Genomic DNA, 18,573 nt, shown 5'->3' with positions numbered 1-18,573 from the left:
CATTAGCGGGGCTGGTAATGGCCTCAAAATGGGGTTGGCCCGGTAACAGCCGCGATCCAGCAGGCCCCATTTTGAAAGGGGCCTACTGCTGGGTGTCCAAAGCGCCTGCCTGTTTCAGGCGATAGGCCCCATTTAATGTGGAAATCAGGGTCCGGTGACATAAATAGAACCCCGATTTCAGGTCTGAACTGCTCGGAACCTGCGCAGTGTTTCTCCAGGGCCCACAACAATGATCTGGGTCACTGCTGCACCGGGTCCCCCATCCTCCCAATCACTGTCCTCTTCCCCGCCACCCCCCCCCCCCCTTCCCCCCACAACTCTTGCTAGGGACCGTCCCACCCCAACCTTGAGGCCACTTTCCGGAGAACTGCACCAAGACGCCTGTTTGGTGCCCCGCAGCTCTCCTGCCAAATTGGCAAACAAATTGCAGTATCATTAGTTTAATAAGGTGACCTGAATGCTTCTCAAAGTAAGGGGAGCCCTGTTTTTTTTTAATCGGTGTTCATTTACTGATCATTGGTGCTCCAAGCACTTTTTTACACAATTTAGATGCTTCCCAAAGATTTCCTGATTGCCGGATTGCCGGATTGCCGGAAAGTATTACTGGACCTGTTTTCATTTTCTGCCACACGGCGCACTTTGAGGCTCAGTGCACCACCGTCCGGCACAAAGTTACCTCCGAGCTAACACCGGGAAATTCAGTGAGGAAAATGGGTGCCAACCGCAGTGCAGTGGAGCTCAATAAAGGCCAGGCACTTGGGTGGAAGGTTCATTCTTCGTACCCAGGTTTCCCAGCATTTTAAAATAATGGTTCCTGCAATACGTTCGATCTGTAATGAGTAATTCTTCTATAAATCGCTTGTCTGGAGCAATACGGAAACTTGCTGTTGTGACTGGCACATATCAGCGATTTACATCCACCCCCAAACTGTTACATCATGTGTGTTCTCTCCCATTGACTCATTCCAGGGGTATGATTCCTTGGGCATCAGATGACCTCCAGTACTTCACCCAAGGGGCCTTATTTCATTGGGATGTCTGACAGCAAGTGTCAGTCAGCCATTTATCGGGTGTTGGGTGAGGGACAGGGAGGTCGCAGGGAGCAGCTAGCTCAAAATAAACGTGAGATCGTACTGATGTGTAGGGCTCCTCACTCTAGCTTTTAGTGGAGTACCATCACTTCTGATGTAAAAAGTTCTCAACCCCATCTATAAGAACTCACGGGTTAGACAGGGCAAGGGATCGACTTTCGGACATGGCTTAGGCAGGAGTAGTGGGTCGTGGGACACATACCCTCAATCCTTGCTCTGAGGACGTGCTTTTAAGTAATCCTCTCCAGGTGAGGAGACGAAAACAACAAGTCGATGATGAATGACTGTCCCTTTGACAATAATGACTGAACTATAGTTCTAGCCTGAAGGGAATTCCCATCATGGGATATGGAATATATTCAAGCCTTCACATTATATATATCCAGCAAGTAGTGTCCATTATGCGTCCACAGAGCAGAGATATGGGGCACAAAACATTCCCAACTGAACTAATTCAGGTCTGTTGTGCTTATGATTTCCTGTGTAACGTTTGAATTGATAGTTCATTTATATGACAGTAAAAGTTGTGAACGTTTTTGGAGGTGGGGTTACATAAGAACATAAGAAATAGGAACAGGAGTAGGCCATTTGGCCCATCGAGCTTGCTCCGCCATTCAATAAGATAAGATCATGGCTGATCTGATCTTGGCCTCAACCCCACTTCTCTGCCTGTTCCCTATAACCCATGACTCCTTTATCATTCAAAAATCTATCTATTTCCACCTTAAATATATTCAATGACCCAGCCTCCACAGCTCTCTGGGGCAGAGAATTCCAAAGATTCACGACCCTCTGAGAGAAAAAATTCCTCCTCATCTCCATTTTAAATGGGTGACCCCTTATTCTGAAACTATGCCCCCTAGTTCTAGATTCTCCCACGAGGGGAAACATCCTCTCTGCATCTACCCTGTCTAGCCCTCTCAGAATCTGATACATTTCAGCAAGATCAGCTCTCATTATTCTAAACTCCAATAGGCTCAACCTGCTCAATCTTTCTTCATAAGACAACCCCTTCATCTCAGGAATCAACCTTGTGAACCTTCTCTGAACTGCCTCCGATGCAACCATATCCCCTCTTAAATAAGGGTAGTGGGGGGGGTGAGTGATTTTGGTGAGGTCACAGTTGTTTTGCCTTTGGAAAGCGAGTGAAATATCTGGGCCTGACCTTTGAAGTTATTTTTCAGCCACTGGCATCCTTTCCTAACTTCTTCTCATTTTCAGGGCTGTAATAAATCTCCTGGTGCACAGTGGTCATTATATTTTGGGGCGGTGGGGTGTGGGGGGTGGGGAAACCGCTCTATATTTTACCAATTTAAAATACGAAATCTAAGCTTGGGGGGGACACTATTTGTATGCGCAACTGTAAGGAGCTAATACCTCCCTTCAAATAAAAAGTAGAATAAGTAGTCCCAAAGGCATTAAGCATTGCTCCACTCATATCACATGCAGTTACTTCAGGGCTCTGGTCATTTACAACATAAATCCTTAAGCAAAAATATCTTTTAATGACCAACTTCAACTAATATTTCAGAAGAACAAGTATTCTTTATTCATGACTATTTCCTTCCCCTTGAGCCTCCCGTTTTGCACATTGGAGCTCTTGTCCAGACTAGGCTGAGATGACTCTCTCTTTGCTTCGAGGACTTGACCAGTGTAATTGCCGTTAGGGGCCACAGAATGACGAATCAATCACATGGACAATGGGTTTTGATTCAGATTTGAGGATAGGCAGCTCATTCATTTTACAACTGAAAGCCAGCTGACGAAGGGTTGTATTTGATCACTGCAGTTTTGACAAATGCACTCGGGCATGTATCTGACTCTCTGCCCTTGACCCAATCAATGCCAAGCCCCTGTCTAGGTTGGGACTTGGCAAAAGTTGTCACCCCAGCGGTCGGATGTTTCCCCCTGTTGAAAAAGGGAGGCCCTTAAAAGAGAATGCTGTGGGCAAAGGTTGTTTCTCTGAAAGCAGTATCTCACAACCAGTACAGTGAATGTGACTGAGCTCAACAATCTGAGCTGACAATCCAGTGCAGTGCTGAGGGAGCAAATGGCATGTCAGAGGTCCAATCCTTGCATCTGATGTCCTGGCCAACAGTCGTAGCTCAGCCAACACCATCAATAAAAGCAGATAGACTGGGCGATCATCTCCTTGCTCAGTTGAAGAGTTCTGATGTGTGCAAAATGTCTTGCATGCTTGTCTCGGTGACCACAGTCACTGTACCACAAGGTAATGCATTGTGCGGAAACCATTCTGGGATGTTTTTGAGAGATGTGAATAAGGTACTGTGTAAATGCAATTTTTTCCAAGCCTTTTATTGATATGTTACCAGCTGAAAAATGTGACTGTTTTACCTGTGTTAGCTACAACTAAACCCTAACCTTGCTCTTTATTTCCAGCCCGTCCCTCAACTCCAGCTAGCCCTCACGGTAAACTAACAAGTGTTTGTTTCAACGCACTTCACTCTTCCATTTGTTTTAGCTCACGTACCTTCATTTCCAGCAGTGATGTAGCATGTTCACCAGTTTCATGTTTCTATCCATTGCCCACCTGAGCTGAAGCATTGTGGAGGGCGATGCTTACACTGCTCTTTATATGTAGCATTAACTCGCCATATCATGAACAACATTTGGTGTACCTTGTGCCGATTGCTTTGGGGTTTTTCTTTTCCAAAAGTTAGCTAAGTTTATTTCACTCCCCCCTGTGTTAAATGTAGATAGATTTGTACTGTGCTTCATTCACCTTCTTGGGATAGTCTGTGTTTTCACAAACTGTGGAACATCCATTACCAGAATTGGTGCAGGACAAAGCCGTGTGGGAGACATGGATAGCTTTGTAAGTCATGTTTTTTTTAGTCACTCAAAGCTACATGAGGATTCTTTTGTGATTGGTTCTGTCTTCAATCTCCAATCCCACGCCAAGGGCTTTGCTGCAGCCGGCATCAGACTGTGGAGGGTGGTCAGTCACGTGCCAGCTTGTCCACCACTAAGGTCCCCTCCATTCTGGCTGGTGATGGAGGTTCCACTGAGCGATTCTTCTCCATTGAAAGCTGTGAGGAAAGCAGTTCTCTTGCAGGGTCTCTCCCCCAAATCACCACCTCGCCCACACTTCCAGATGCGGCTGTTCCAGCCTTTCTGTTTTTTTGCTATGACTTCTTGAGGTGAATTCGTACTTTTGGTGCACGCAATCTTTATAGTCACACTGGGGATTTGGCATGCGGCGGGACTAATATCTGGTGTCATGGGTAAATATTGCTCACAGGAAGTTTAAAACACTTGGGCAAGAATTCCTCATTATTGGAAACACAGCAACATTATCAGAGCTCGGGAGTGTCTGAAACAGTAGTTTATCCATAGGGCCTGACGTGAGTGTCTGGACTGTGAGTGTGTCTGATGTGTGAGAGGGTGATGGGGTGTGGGAGCGCGTCTGGGGCATGTCTTGGTTATGGGACGTGTCTAGGGTGTATCTGGGGTGTGGGGGCGTGTCCGGGGCGTTTCTGGGGTGTGTCGGGGGTGTGTGTGGGGGCGTGTCTGGGGTGTGGGGGCGTGTCTGGGGTGTGGGGGCGTGTCTGGGGTGCGGGGGCGTGTCTGGAGTGCGGGGGCGTGTCTGGGGTGCGGGGGCTTGTCTGGGGTGTGGGGGTGTGTCCGGGGCGGTGTGGGGCGTGTCCGGGGCGGTGTGGGGGCGTTTCCGGGGTGGCGTGTCCGGGGTGGTGTGGGTGTGTGTCCGGGGTGGTGTGTCCGGTGCGGTGTGGGGGCGTGTCCGGGGCGGTGTGGGGGCGTGTCCGGGGTGGTGTGGGAGCGTTGGTGGTTGTGTCGGGTGCAGGAACACGGGTATTTCGGGAGTGTGTGTCTGGACTTTGAGTGTGTTTGATGAGTTCATAGAGCAAGAAAATTGCTGATTGACTCTAATTTTGCACTCACAAAAATGCAACTTTTGGAAAAATATTCAGCGTTTTGAAACATGTTATCTATTTACCTGCTCCACTTGCATTTGTTTAAATCCATGAGCAATGCCATCAGAGACCCTGTAGTTGAGCTCTCTAAGACCCCGCAGTTTTGGGATGGATCTGATCTCTCTGGTATGTGGTGTTGTTGTGAAACACAGTTTACATTAAATGGTGTGAAGGTCCATATTGAACCGTTTTCCATCCCTCGCTATAACTGCATGCACGCAGGCTCTCGCTGCTGAACTATCGCTTCTGTTATCATTAGTCTCACACTGAAGGTAGGTGAATTGCTAATGATGATCAGAGGATCTTTGGTGCAACTATGTGTTCTCTGCTGCTTGAGAAAATTGCTATTTTCCAATTCTGTCATGACAACTTTCTTGTCAGCTGTGCCTCAGTGGGTAGCATCCTCACCTCTGAGTCAGAAGGTTGTGGGTTCAAGCCCCACTCTAGAGACTTGAGCACATCATCTACACTGACACCTCAGTGCAGTACAGACGGAGTGCTGTACTGTCGGAGGTGCTGTCTTTCAGATGAGACATTAAACCCAAGCCCCATCTGCTCTCGCGGGTAGGCGTAAAAGATCTCATGGCACTATTTGAAGAAAAGTAGGAGAGTCCTGCCCGTATTTATCCCTCAACCAACTTCACTACAAATCTAAAGGGATGAATATTTGCACAAATAGTTGAAGGTGGCAGGGCAGGTTGAGAAAGTGGTTAAAAAATCATACAGGATTCTGGGCTTCATAAAGAATACAAAAGCAAGGAAGTTATGATGAACCTTTATAAGACATTGGTTCGGCCTCAACTGGAGCATTGTGCCCAATTCTGGGCAGTGCACTTTAGGAAGGACGTGAAAGCCTTGGAGAGGGTGCAGAAAAGATTTACACGAATGGTTCCAGGAATGAGGGACTTGAGTTATGTGGATAGAATCTGGGGTTGTTCTCCTTAGAGTGCTGTTGGGGAGGGTTTAAACTAATATGGCAGGGGGATGGGAATATATGCAGGGAGACAGAAGGAAGTAAAATGGGGGCAGAAGCAAAAAGGAGATAAGGAAAATTGGAGGGCAGAGAAATCAAAGGCAAAAATCAAAAAGGGCCACAGTACAACATAATTCTAAAAGGACAAAGAGTGTTAAAAAACAAGCCTGAAGGTTCTGTGTCTCAATGCGAGGAGCATTCATAATAAGGTCGATGAATTAACTGCGCAGATAGCTGTTAACAGATATGATGTAATTGGGATTACGGAGACATGGCTCCAGGGTGACCAAGGCTGGGAACTCAACATCCAGGGGTATTCAATATTCAGGAAGGATAGACAGAAAGGAAAAGGAGGTGGGGTAGCATTGCTGGTTAAAGAGCAGATTAACGCAATCGTAAGGAAGGAAATTAGCTTGGATGATGTGGAATCTGTATGGGTAGAGCTGCAGAACACCAAAGGGCAGAAAACGTTAGTGGGAGTTGTGTACTGACCACCAAACAGTAGTAGTGAGGTTCGGGATGGCATCAAACAGGAAATTAGGGATGCGTGCAATAAAGGTACCGCAGTTATCATGTGTGACTTTAATCTACATATAGATTGGGCGAACTAAACTGGTAGCAATACGGTGGAGGAGGATTTCCTGGAGTGTATAAGGGATGGTTTTCTAGACCAATATGTCGAGGAGCCAACTAGAGAGCTGGCCATCCTAGACTGAGTGTTGTATAATGAGAGAGGATTAATTAGCAATCTTGTTGTGCGAGGCCCCTTAGGGAAGAGTGACCATAATATGGTAGAATTCTTCATTAAGGTGGAGAGTGACACAGTAACTCAGAGACTAGAGTCCTGAAATTAAAGAAAGGTAACTTTGATGGTATGAGATGTGAATTGGCTAGGATAGACTGGCAAATGATACTTAAAGGGCTGACGGTGGATAGGCAATGGCAGACATTTAAAGATCACATGGATGAACTTCAACAATTGTACATCCCTGTCTGGCGTAAAAATCAAACGGGGAAGGTGGCTCAACCGTGGCTAACAAGGGAAATTAGGGATAGTGTTAAAACCAAGGAAGAGGCATATAAATTGGCTAGAAAAAGCAGCAAACCTGAGGACAGGGAAAAATTTAGAATTCAGCAGAGAAGGACAAAGGATTTAACTAGGAGGGGGAAAATAGAGTATGAGAGGAAGCTTGCAGGGAACATAAAAACTGACTGCAAAAGCTTCAATAGATATGTGAAATGAGAAAGATTAGTGAAGACAAATGTAGGTCCCTTGCAGTCAGAATCAGGTGAATTTATAATGGGGAACAAAGAAATGGCATACCAATTGAACAAATATTTTGGTTCTGTCTTCATTAAGGAAGACACAAATAACTTTTCAGAAATACTAGGGTAGTGAGGGTCTAGCGAGAAGGAGGAACTGAAAGAAATCCTTATTAGTCAAGAAATTGTGTTAGGGAAATTGATGGGATGGAAGGCCGATAAATTCCCAGGACCTGATAGTCTGCATCCCAGAGTACTTAAGGAAGTGGCCCTAGAAATAGTGGATGCATTGATGGTCATTTTCCAACTTTCTATAGAATCTGGATCAGTTCCTATGGATTGGAGGGTAGCTAATGTAACCGCACTTTTTAAAAAAGGAGGGAGAGAGAAAATGCGTAATTATAGACCGGTTAGCCAGACATCGGTAGTGGGGAAAATGTTGGAATCAATCATTAAGGATGTCACAGCAGCGCATTTGGAAAGCAGTGACAGGATCGGACCAAGTCAGCATGGATTTATGAAAGGGAAATCATGCTTGATGAATCTTCTGGAATTTTTTGAGGATGTAACTGGCAGAGTGGACAAGGGAGAACCAGTGGATGTGGTGTATTTGGACTTTCAAAAGGCTTTTGACAAGGTCCCGCACAAGAGATTGGTGTGCAAAATTAAAGTACATGGTATTGGGGGTAATGTACTGATGTGGATAGAGAACTGGTTGGCAGACAGGAAGCAGAGAGTCGGGATAAACGGGTCCTTTTCAGAATGGCAGGCAGTGACTAGTGGAGTGCCACAGGGCTCAGTGCTGGAACCCCAGCTCTTTACAATATACATTGATGATTTAGATGAAGGAATTGAGTGTAATATCTCCAAGTTTGTGGATGACACTAAACTGGGTGGCGGTGTGAGCTGTGAGGAGGACGCTAAGAGGCTGCAGGTTGATTTGGATAGGTTAGGTGAGTGGGCAAATGCATGGCAGATGCAGTATAATGTGGATAAATGTGAGGTTATCCATTTTGGGGGCAAAAACACGAAGGCAAAATATTATCTGGATGGTGGCAGATTAGGAAAAGGGGAGGTGCAACGAGACCTGGGTGTCATGATTCATCAGTCACTGAAAGTGGGCATGCAGGTGCAGCAGGAGGTGAAGAAGGCAAATGGTATGTTGGCCTTCATAGCTAGGGGATTTGAGTATAGGAGCAGGGAAGTCTTACTGCAGTTGTACAGAACATAAGAACATAAGAACATAAGAATTAGGAACAGGAGTAGGCCATCTAGCCCCTCGAGCCTGCTCCGCCATTCAACAAGATCATAGCTGATCTGGCCGTGGACTCAGCTCCACTTACCCGCCCGCTCCCCGTAACCCTTAATTCCCTTATTGGTTAAAAATCTATCTATCTGTGACTTGAATACATTCAATGAACTAGCCTCAACTGCTTCCTTGGGCAGAGAATTCCACAGATTCACAACCCTCTGGGAGAAGAAATTCCTTCTCAACTCGGTTTTAAATTGGCTCCCCCGTATTTTGAGGCTGTGCCCCCTAGTTCTAGTTTCCCCGACCAGTGGAACAACCTCTCTGCCTCGATCTTGTCTATCCCTTTCATTATTTTAAATGTTTCTATAAGATCACCCCTCATCCTTCTGAACTCCAACGAGTAAAGACCCAGTCTACTCAATCTATCATCATAAGGTAACCCCCTCATCTCCGGAATCAGCCGAGTGAATCATCTCTGTACCCCCTCCAAAGCTAGTATATCCTTCCTTAAGTAAGGTGACCAAAACTGCACGCAGTACTCTAGGTGCGGCCTCACCAATACCCTATACAGTTACAGCAGGACCTCCATGCTTTTGTACTCCATCCCTCTCGCAATGAAGGCCAACATTCCATTCGCCTTCCTGATTACCTGCTGCACCTGCAAACTAACTTTTTGGATTCATGCACAAGGACCCCCAGGTCCCTCTGCACTGCAGCATGTTGTAATTTCTCCCCATTCAAATAATATTCCCTTTTACTGTTTTTTTTCCCCAAGGTGGATGACCTCACACTTTCCGACATTGTATTCCATCTGCCAAACCTTAGCCCATTCGCTTAACCTATCTAAATCTCTTTGCAACCTCTGTGTTTCCCCTACACACCCCGCTTTCCCACTAATCTTTGTGTCATCTGCATATTTTGTTACACTACACTCTGTCCCCTCTTCCAGGTCATCTATGTATATTGTAAACAGTTGTGGTCCCAACACCGAACCCTGTGGCACACCACTAACCACCGATTTCCAACCCGAAAAGGACCCATTTATCCCGACTCTCTGCTTTCTGTTAGCCAGCCAATTCTCTATCCATGCTAATATATTTCCTCTGACTCCGTGTACCTTTATCTTCTGCAGTAACATTTTGTGTGGCACCTTATCGAATGCCTTTTGGAAATCTAAATACACCACATCCATCGGTACACCTCTATCCACCATGCTCGTTATATCCTCAAAGAATTCCAGCAAATTAGTTAAACATGATTTCCCCTTCATGAATCCATGTTGCGTATGCTTGATTGCACTATTCCTATCTAGATGTCCCGCTATTTCTTCCTTAATGATAGCTTCAAGCATTTTTCCCACTACAGATGTTAAACTAACTGGCCTATAGTTACCTGCCTTTTGTCTGCCCCCTTTTTTAAACCGAGGCGTTACATTAGCTGCTTTCCAATCCGCTGGTACCTCCCCAGAGTCCAGAGAATTTTGATAGATTTTAACGAATGCATCTGCTATAACTTCCGCCATCTCTTTTAATACCCTGGGATACATTTCATCAGGACCAGGGGAGTTATCTACCTTGAGTCTCATTAGCCTGTCCAGCACTACCCCCCTAGTGATAGTGATTGTCTCAAGGTCCTCCCTTCCCACATTCCTGTGACCAGCAATTTTTGGCATAGTTTTTGTGTCTTCCACTGTGAAGACCGAAGCAAAATAATTATTTAAGGTCTCAGCCATTTCCACATTTCCCATTATTAAATCCCCCTTCTCATCTTCTAAGGGACCAACATTCACTTTAGTCACTCTTTTCCGTTTTATATATCTGTAAAAGCTTTTACTATCTGTTTTTATGTTTTGCGCAAATTTACCTTCGTAATCTATCTTTCCTTTCTTCATTGCTTTCTTAGTCATTCTTTGCTGTTGTTTAAAATGTTCCCAATCTTCTAGTTTCCCACTAACCTTGGCCACCTTATACGCATTGGTTTTTAATTTGATACTCTCCTTTATTTCCTTGGTTATCCACGGCTGGTTATCCCTTCTCTTACCGCCCTTCTTTTTCACTGGAATATATTTTTGTTGAGCACTATGAAAGAGCTCCTTAAAAGTCCTCCACTGTTCCTCAATTGTGCCACCGTTTAGTCTGTGTTTCCAGTCTACTTTAGCCAACTCTGCCCTCATCCCACTGTAGTCCCCTTTGTTTAAGCACAGGGCCTTAGTGAGGCCTCACCTGGAATATTGTGCACAGTTTTGGTCTCCTAATCTGAGGAAGGACGATTTTGCATTGAGGGAGTGCAGCAAAGTTCACCAGACTGATTCCAGGGATGGCTGGACTGTCATATGAGGAGAGACTGGATCAACTCGGCCTTTATTCACTGGAGTTTAGAAGGGTGAGAGGGGATCTCATAGAAACGTATAAGATTCTGACGGGACTGGACAGGTTAGATGCGGGAAGAATGTTTCCAATGTTGGGGAAGTCCAGAACCAGGGGACATAGTCGAAGGATAAGGGGTAGGCCATTTAGGACTGAGATGAGGAGAAACTTCTTCACTCAGAGAGTTGTTAACCTATGGAATTCTCTGCCACAGAGAGTTGTTGATGCCAGTTCATTGGATATATTCAAGAGGGAGTTATCTATGGCCCTTACGGCTAAGGGGGTCAAGTTCCCAGACAGACTAATCTGGCTCAAAACAAATAAATCCCCAGGGATAGATAGTATTTATCCCAGAGTGTTAAGACAGACAAGTGAGGAGCTTTGTGAGGTCATTATTATTGGGGAGTCACTGAAAACCAGACAATTGGACACAAGCTAACGTGTAACCTGTATTAAAAAAGGATAACAGAACAAACACAGGTAAGTTCAGACCCCTTAGCCTTCCTTCCATTCTGTGTAAACTAATGCAGTTGATGAGTAGTAAAATTGAGGACCACCTGTACAGCAATAACCTAGGTAACAACATGGATTCAAACAGGGACAATCCTCACTGACCAATCTCCTCGACCTTTGAGGAAGTGACAACCCAAGAGGACTGTGGGAAGCCCTGTCACATGGTGTACCGCCACTTTCTTTTGGTAAAGTTCACCAGGAAAGGCTAGGAATGAAACACAAAGCTATCGGGATTCAGCGTAAACCTGGGTAGAAGGGCAGGAAGCAGCGTATATTCATTAGAGGAGTTATGCTTTTTGTCCGCTTTATTAAACTAAGCCAAATAAACCTGCATCAGGTCACTCAATAGGTAGTCATTATTTAGGAGTCAGATGATCTTCGAGCAACTCTTAGGATACTAACCATCGAATCATACCACTCAAAAGGAGACCATTCAGCCCATTGTACCTGTACCAGCTCTTTGAAAGAGCAATTAGTGCTAAGCCCCTGTTCTTTCCCATAAAAATTCTTCCTTTTCAAATATTTATTCCATTCACTTTTGAAAGTTGCATTACAGATCACATCAATTCACTGTGCAAAAAGAATGTTTCTTCCTCTCCTCTCTATTTCTTTGTCCAATTACCTTAAATCTGTGTCCTCGGGTAACCGACCCTCTTGTCAATTTCTCTTCATTTACTCTATCTGTACCCTTGATTATTTTGAACACCTATAAAATCTCCCTTTAACCTTCTCTGCTCCAAGGGTAACAATCCTCGCTTCACTAGTCTATCCACGTAACTGAAGTCCCCCATCACTGGTACCATTCCAGCAAATCTCGTCTGCACTCCCTCCGATGCCTTGACATCGTTCCTAATAATCAGTGTAGCAAAAGTCAGGCCAGATCACAACTCCAAACGAAATCATGACAGGTTCAAACTTGTGAAAGTCACATTTAGGACTGATGTCAAAGTTAATTTTCACGCAAAGAGTGATCGATATATGAATTGGACTGGCTGGTGTCGGTGGAGGCAAAGACACTGCAGCCATTTCAGTTAGGTGTTCTGATTGGGGGCCTGTCGGGTGTCTCTGGATGAATGAGGAGGTGCGATGGTCTCCCTGCTCAATTTCTATTTTATTCATCTCGTTATCTGTGCCAGGTTTAAAATTGGGCAGCAGGAAACAGAATAGCGGCTTAACCTGACAGCCAGGTTGGCATGGGCACTTTAAGAGGAGCTTTTCGTGTCCACCGAGCAACTGTGAAGAGCTGCAATGTGTTGCAAAGTTCATTAATGTAATCAGGTCATTTCAGCCTCCCCAGTATTTGCATGTTGCCCTTTTGCTGAAGCCTCATTTAGCTCGCTGGCTGCTGCTGAGCCAGATAGAAATAGCTTCCCATCAATCTGCTGGCCACAAAAGAGGCCAGTGTGCATGCAGCCACGGCACCCATCAATCTCGGCATATCCGTCTGGCTTCTGTTTCTTGTGACAGGATTTCAAAGATTTGTGTCTTCTAAGGCCCTTCAGGTTTTAATTGGAATGTCTTTATCCCATAGATCACCCTGATCCACCATCAGACCTGGAATTAACCAATCCTCGAGACAGGAGCGTGCAGTTGTCATGGATACCAGGAGATGAGCATAACAGTCCCGTTACAAGTAGGTTTTGGACAAAATTGACCTTCAAGGGGATTCTCATTGAACTAGGCTTCAAATTCCGAGGAAGCTACATGGGAAACCAACTTCACCTCATACTGTTTGCTTCTTTAGCTTCCATCTCTCCCTGCATGCCCCTCCCCCACCCAACCCTCCACTGAGCAGCACCTGTAAGTGGTCTGAGCAAGCCCTGAAATACAGCGTACTGTAACTACGATGGTTGAATCTCTCAGCTCACCATCCCCGATGCTTGAATTCATCGCCAGCAGGGTTTATGAGGTGCATGCTTTTGAACATTGGGTCGGCTCCAAGTCCGCAGTCGCCACTGCAAACTCAGCCCAAGTACTGAAGCCTTTATCGCTGGTACCATCTTAGCGAGCTGTCTGCTCCTTCCTGACCACAGTGCAGGCGCAGCCCCAGGGCCAATACTAGTTACAACAAGAGGTTTGTGATAACGATTAAGCCAAGGTGATGGATGGGGCTCTGTGGAGAGAGCGGGAGGTGGCCAATACTTTAACACGGGAACAGGACCAGGCCATTTAGCCCCTCGAGCTTGCTCCGCCATTCAGTTAGATCATGGCTGGTCTATACCTCAACACCATTATACGTCTTTGCTCCATATCCCTTGATACCCCTACCTAACAAAATCTACTGATCGCAGTCTCCGAAGCTCCAATTGTCCCAGCATCCACAGCCATTTTGTGGGAGATAGCTCCACATTTTCACTACCCTTTGCAAGGAAAATGTGCTTCCTGATTTCACCCCTGAATGGCCTCGCCCTAATTCTAAGGTTATGCCCTCTTGTTATGGATGCCCCCTAGAAGAAATATTTTCTCTGAATCTACCCTTTCGAATCCTTTATCATTTTAAACACCTCAATCTGGTCACTCCTCAGCCTCCTAAACTCAAGGCAAGACAAGCCAAGTTTATGCAGGTTTGTGGCTTCCACTGACAGGGTCTACCACTACTCCTCTCCACTTTGAGATCCTTAGGATGTGAGGAAAGAAGCCAGGTTCCCAGGCCCGGCCCTCACAGTGTCATTTACACACGGCCAAGGAGAAGCTGGCCCATTTCCCTGCTAGGGCGTGCGAAGGTAAATCGGTGGATCACGGGCTGAGCGGCTGATGTGGCCGCACGACCTTTCACCCCAGCCCACCCCCCGACCGGCTTCTCGTCACTTGGCAATTTGCGGCAGGAAGTACAGTCCGTTAAAAAAAATGTGACATGTTCTGTAATCTGTTTTCTAATAGGTCAGCTCCATGATCTGTTCAAAGTGATTGCAATGTCCGATTAAAAGGATGCAGCAACTCATTTGTGTTGGAGGATTTGTCTAAATTGACCAACTGTCCGTCCAGTACAAATGGACCCAGCCTGGACTTGTGTCAGGGGGAAGGGGGGGGGTGGTGGTGTGGGGAGGGAGTCAGGTGGGCCGTTGAAGTTCTCTTATTTGGTAGAAAGAAATGCTTCCCAATGTTTATCGGACACTATGCGGTCCGCAGCAGAACAAATCCATTCCCTTGTGCGATTGATTATGTTTTGCTCTCAGAATTCATCGTTGAGTATGCAGAGGATCAGTTTGAACCAGGAGTGTGGCACCATCTAACTGATGTCGGGGGATCGCAAATTACAGTGCAGCTGAAGCTTTCCCCCTTTGTCAACTACATCTTCCGAGTGATTGCTGTAAACCGAATAGGCAGAAGTGAACCAAGTTTCCCATCTGAGCACTACTTCACGCAACCAGCTGGTAAGATAGCATCTAACAGCAGACTGTGCTTTAAAATGATCATAGCTGTAATAGAAGGCAGTGGGTAGGAGTTGGAGGTTCTTATCCCACCCCTTGGATTGGATGCAACTAAAAAGATTTTCCGTCAGCCGATCCCTGTCTCACTTCTGGCCTCCCAACTCTGACATCTGGCCTCCCAACTCTGACGTTCTCGGTAACTCTCTTACTCTCTCTGTAATGTATGTACCTGTGAGTATGCTCACAGGTTTGTAAAGCTGTTGAATTGTGAGTGGCTTAGCCAGTCAGGTGATATTCACAAGACTCAATAAAACCCCAGCCAGTTGGGTTCAGGGGATCCACGATGAGGCAGGTGATTGTGAGCCTGGTGGATGAACTGGTAATGTGTAGTGTGATTGTTAAACCTTTGCTAATAAACCAAACTAGTTCTTAATAGCAATGTGTTGCTATGAATTCTTAAGCAAAGACCCCATGAAGCAAATACATTACACACTTTTTCTCAGCAATGCTGCGAAGTTGATTGCTCCTCCCACCTTCCTTCCCTTGATCCTCCAAAGCAGCAAGTACTCCCTGTTGCACGCCTTCCACCTTCCTGCATCCTCGCTGTGCTGAAGTCGAGGCTCACCGCGCCAACTCACTCTTTCCCCGGGGCTTCAACCGCGTGGATCGGGGCGATAATGGGGTCATGGTGTAGTGGTGACCTTGGTGTCAGCCGTCCTTGTGAGCCAGGGGTCTGACCCTGGCAATGGTGGGGGCCATCAATGGTGGATTAGCATTTTGTATAGCCCTCCCAGCGTATTGCAAATGGCGCGCTGGGAGAGCACGGAGACTGAGAGGCCGACGGGTGAGATTCCCAATGTCAGCAGCTTGTAAAGAGCGGCTGGCACGTTGAAAAAACGGCTCTTTCGCTCTTTTTTTCTGGAGGGTCAGAGGGGAAGTGTTGTCACGGAATACCTGCCAGCAGAAGATTCGGTGAAAGTCAGTCTGCATCGAGTAAGCTGGGAGTCCCTATCAGGTAAAGAAATGAACTGAAGCCTACAGCCCTCCCTTGTAGGGCCCCTTTGTGACTGGCTCCAAGTGGTTGGACTGTTCCTCAGGATTTGCTGCTGCATTACGAGGATCAGGACACGTTTGCATTAGAAATGGGGCCTCAACAAGCCTTGGAGCTTCCTGGCAGCACGCTGTACAGCTGACGCACAATGTGGGGCACTGAACACATTCGAGTGCCGGGAAGATCACCAGTCTCAGCGGCTGATGATGTGCCGACCGTCCCTAGTCGCCCTTGGGAACATGGTGGCGATCTGCCTCATTGAACCGCTGCAATCTCTGTCTGGGTGCTGTGAGGTAGGGCAGTTCCAGCGACAATGACGGCACAGCATTTTATGTCCCAAGTGGTAATGGTGTGTGACTTAGAGGGGATCTTGAAGGTGGCGGTGCTCCCATGCGCCTGCTGCTCTTGTCCTTCGAGGGGGTGGATGTCGCAGGTTTGGGAGGCAGCATTGATCTGGGATCCTCCCAACACCGGTGTTCCAGCCAAACCCGCCTACTCCACTATTGCAGACTGAGCAATGCCACATTGCAGTTGTCAGATTTATGCAGATCATTGTGTGGCTACCACAGCTCGCCTCAGTCACCCAGTGTCCTCCCAGGTAGGTCAGGCCACCCACGTAGGTCAGGCCACCCACCATTTATTACACTTTTAGCCGCTGGTTAACTTGGTTGTTCTAACACTCTACAAGACCAAGATGATTTGTTTTTAAAAGAGCAAAGGTGCCTTCCCACCGCCGAGGTCCAATGATTAACAGAGCTTCACACAGCAAGCAAGGTGCCAGCTTCAATTCCCAGTCTGTGCAGATTTAGTTGTTCTCTGCAGTTGGGGCTCTACAACTTAACCAAGTCTCCCAATGAGGAACGGCGCGGGAAATAGGCCAGGCTTCCTGCCCCTCATCACTCTTTAGCAACTCCTGCTGAACTTGTGTGGGTACTGGGCGAGGACACTCTGCCCGCTCAGCTGCAATATAAGATTATTCTGCCCTCTATGGTCGAATAGCCGACTGGTACTTCCTATCTAGGCTTGTACAAGAATACTGGCCACTACCTCAATGTACAGGAGGGCAACTGGTAATCATGAAGCCAAACCCCAGCAACAGTTAGCGGTCTTCCTAGACATATTCATGCAAGTAAAGTCAGTGATCCCATCAGACATGATTTGTGTGAATGAAGCAGTGCTGTATTTATATTTGCCTTTTTGCTCTATGGTAACTGTTTATTTCTTCTAGCTCCTGATGAAAATCCCTTGGGGGTTCAAGGGATGGGAACTGACCCCAATAACCTGGTGATAACATGGGAGGTATGCAAACTATCCCTTGTGATGGACTGATCTGTGTGTCTGGATGAATTGGTGTGTGTATGGTTTAAGCAATGTTGACATTCTAGAGAGGATGTATCGAATTTGTTCCAGTGACTATATTAATACAGATTTCCCAGATACTTTGTATGATATCTTCACAGAGCACAGCACACACAGCTCCTAACATGCAGGCTGCTCTCTCGGAACTCTCCGGAAAGCCTGTTCTGTTTAATGATTAACTATACAGTTGCAGTACACAATACATCCACATCCACAGTTTGGAGCTACAAACATTACAAGCTTACAGACATTACACTTCTCCCTCCTTAATGAAAAAGCCATCATAACAAACATCATAATAACTTTCATTTTTATACATATTTACAAATTTAACTTTACCACTTGTTTTCTGTTTCGAAGAGGATACCTTCGCTCTTGAACAGAACCTTCCAAACATGATGTCGATTTCACATTCATTTGAGGCTCATCCGAAGGAACATTTTCCTCCATGGAATTTCCTTGATTTTCATTTGCACTCACTCTAACTTTAGGCTCTTTGTTTCCCTGACTCGAACTCAGACTTTCATTCTGATTCTCTCCTGGATTTGTTTCCAGTACATTGGATTTAGGATTTGCTACTGGTATATCAAATCTATCTGAAAAGTCAGAAATAATTGAATAATTCCTACCTTCAACTCCTTCCATGTCTGTAGGTAAAATATGATCAATATGGACAAACCTAACCTGTCCATTATCAAACATCTTTACCAAATATGTACGAGGACCACATATCTTCACCACTCTTCCGTGTAACCACTTTAACCATTTATGGTGATGATTCTTCACTCTCACCTTCTGGTTTAATTTCACTCTTCTCTCTTTTACTCTCCCTTTATCGTGATTCTCTTTTTGTCTTAATTGTGTCTCTTCTACGGACTGTGCCAAATTTGGCTTTAACAATGAGAATCTGGTTTGTGGCTGTCATTTGAGAAACAACTCTGCTGGTGTTCTACCAGTAGTTGTATGAGGAGTATTTCGATATGTAATCAAAAAATTTGCCAATTTGTGCTCCAATGACAACTGTCGTTTCCTTGGATTTGGATCTAACATTTGTTTTATGAGGGCACGTTTTACAATTTGTACAGTGCGCTCTGCTGCACCATTCGAAGCAGGATGGTATGTTGGAACCTTGGTATGTTTCACACCATTTTTGCTCGTGAATTGTGTAAATTCTTCTGAACGAAATTGTGGTCCATTATCCAAATTAATTTCTTCAGGGAGGCCAAATGCAGAAAATAATTTTCATAAAATATCCAATGTTTTACTTGTTGTTATTTTCCACATTGGAAACACCTCAACCTACTTTGAATGGCTATCAATTACAATGAACAATTGTTGTCCATCTAACTCAGCAAAATCAATATGTAGCCTTGGATCGGAC

At 45.7% G+C, this 18,573-nt stretch overlaps 1 protein-coding gene across 13 annotated transcripts in view; it reads left to right on the top strand.

The window, feature by feature from the left end:
• The window catches only part of nrcama (neuronal cell adhesion molecule a), a 403,020-nt gene that overhangs the window by 315,675 nt on the left and 68,772 nt on the right, over positions 1-18,573 (top strand). For all 13 annotated transcript variants that reach the window (XM_070900654.1, XM_070900650.1, XM_070900653.1 and 10 more), the window contains 3 exons: positions 12,943-13,044; positions 14,588-14,785; positions 17,062-17,132. In XM_070900654.1, coding sequence (XP_070756755.1) covers positions 12,943-13,044; positions 14,588-14,785; positions 17,062-17,132 — 371 coding nt within the window. The remainder of the gene's footprint in view (positions 1-12,942; positions 13,045-14,587; positions 14,786-17,061; positions 17,133-18,573) is intronic.

The sequence above is a fragment of the Pristiophorus japonicus genome, chromosome 15 (genome assembly GCF_044704955.1).
Source record: "Pristiophorus japonicus isolate sPriJap1 chromosome 15, sPriJap1.hap1, whole genome shotgun sequence".
Taxonomy (NCBI): Eukaryota; Metazoa; Chordata; class Chondrichthyes; family Pristiophoridae; genus Pristiophorus; species Pristiophorus japonicus.
Note: the sequence above shows the minus strand (reverse complement) of the source record. Positions and strands in the feature narration are given on the sequence as shown.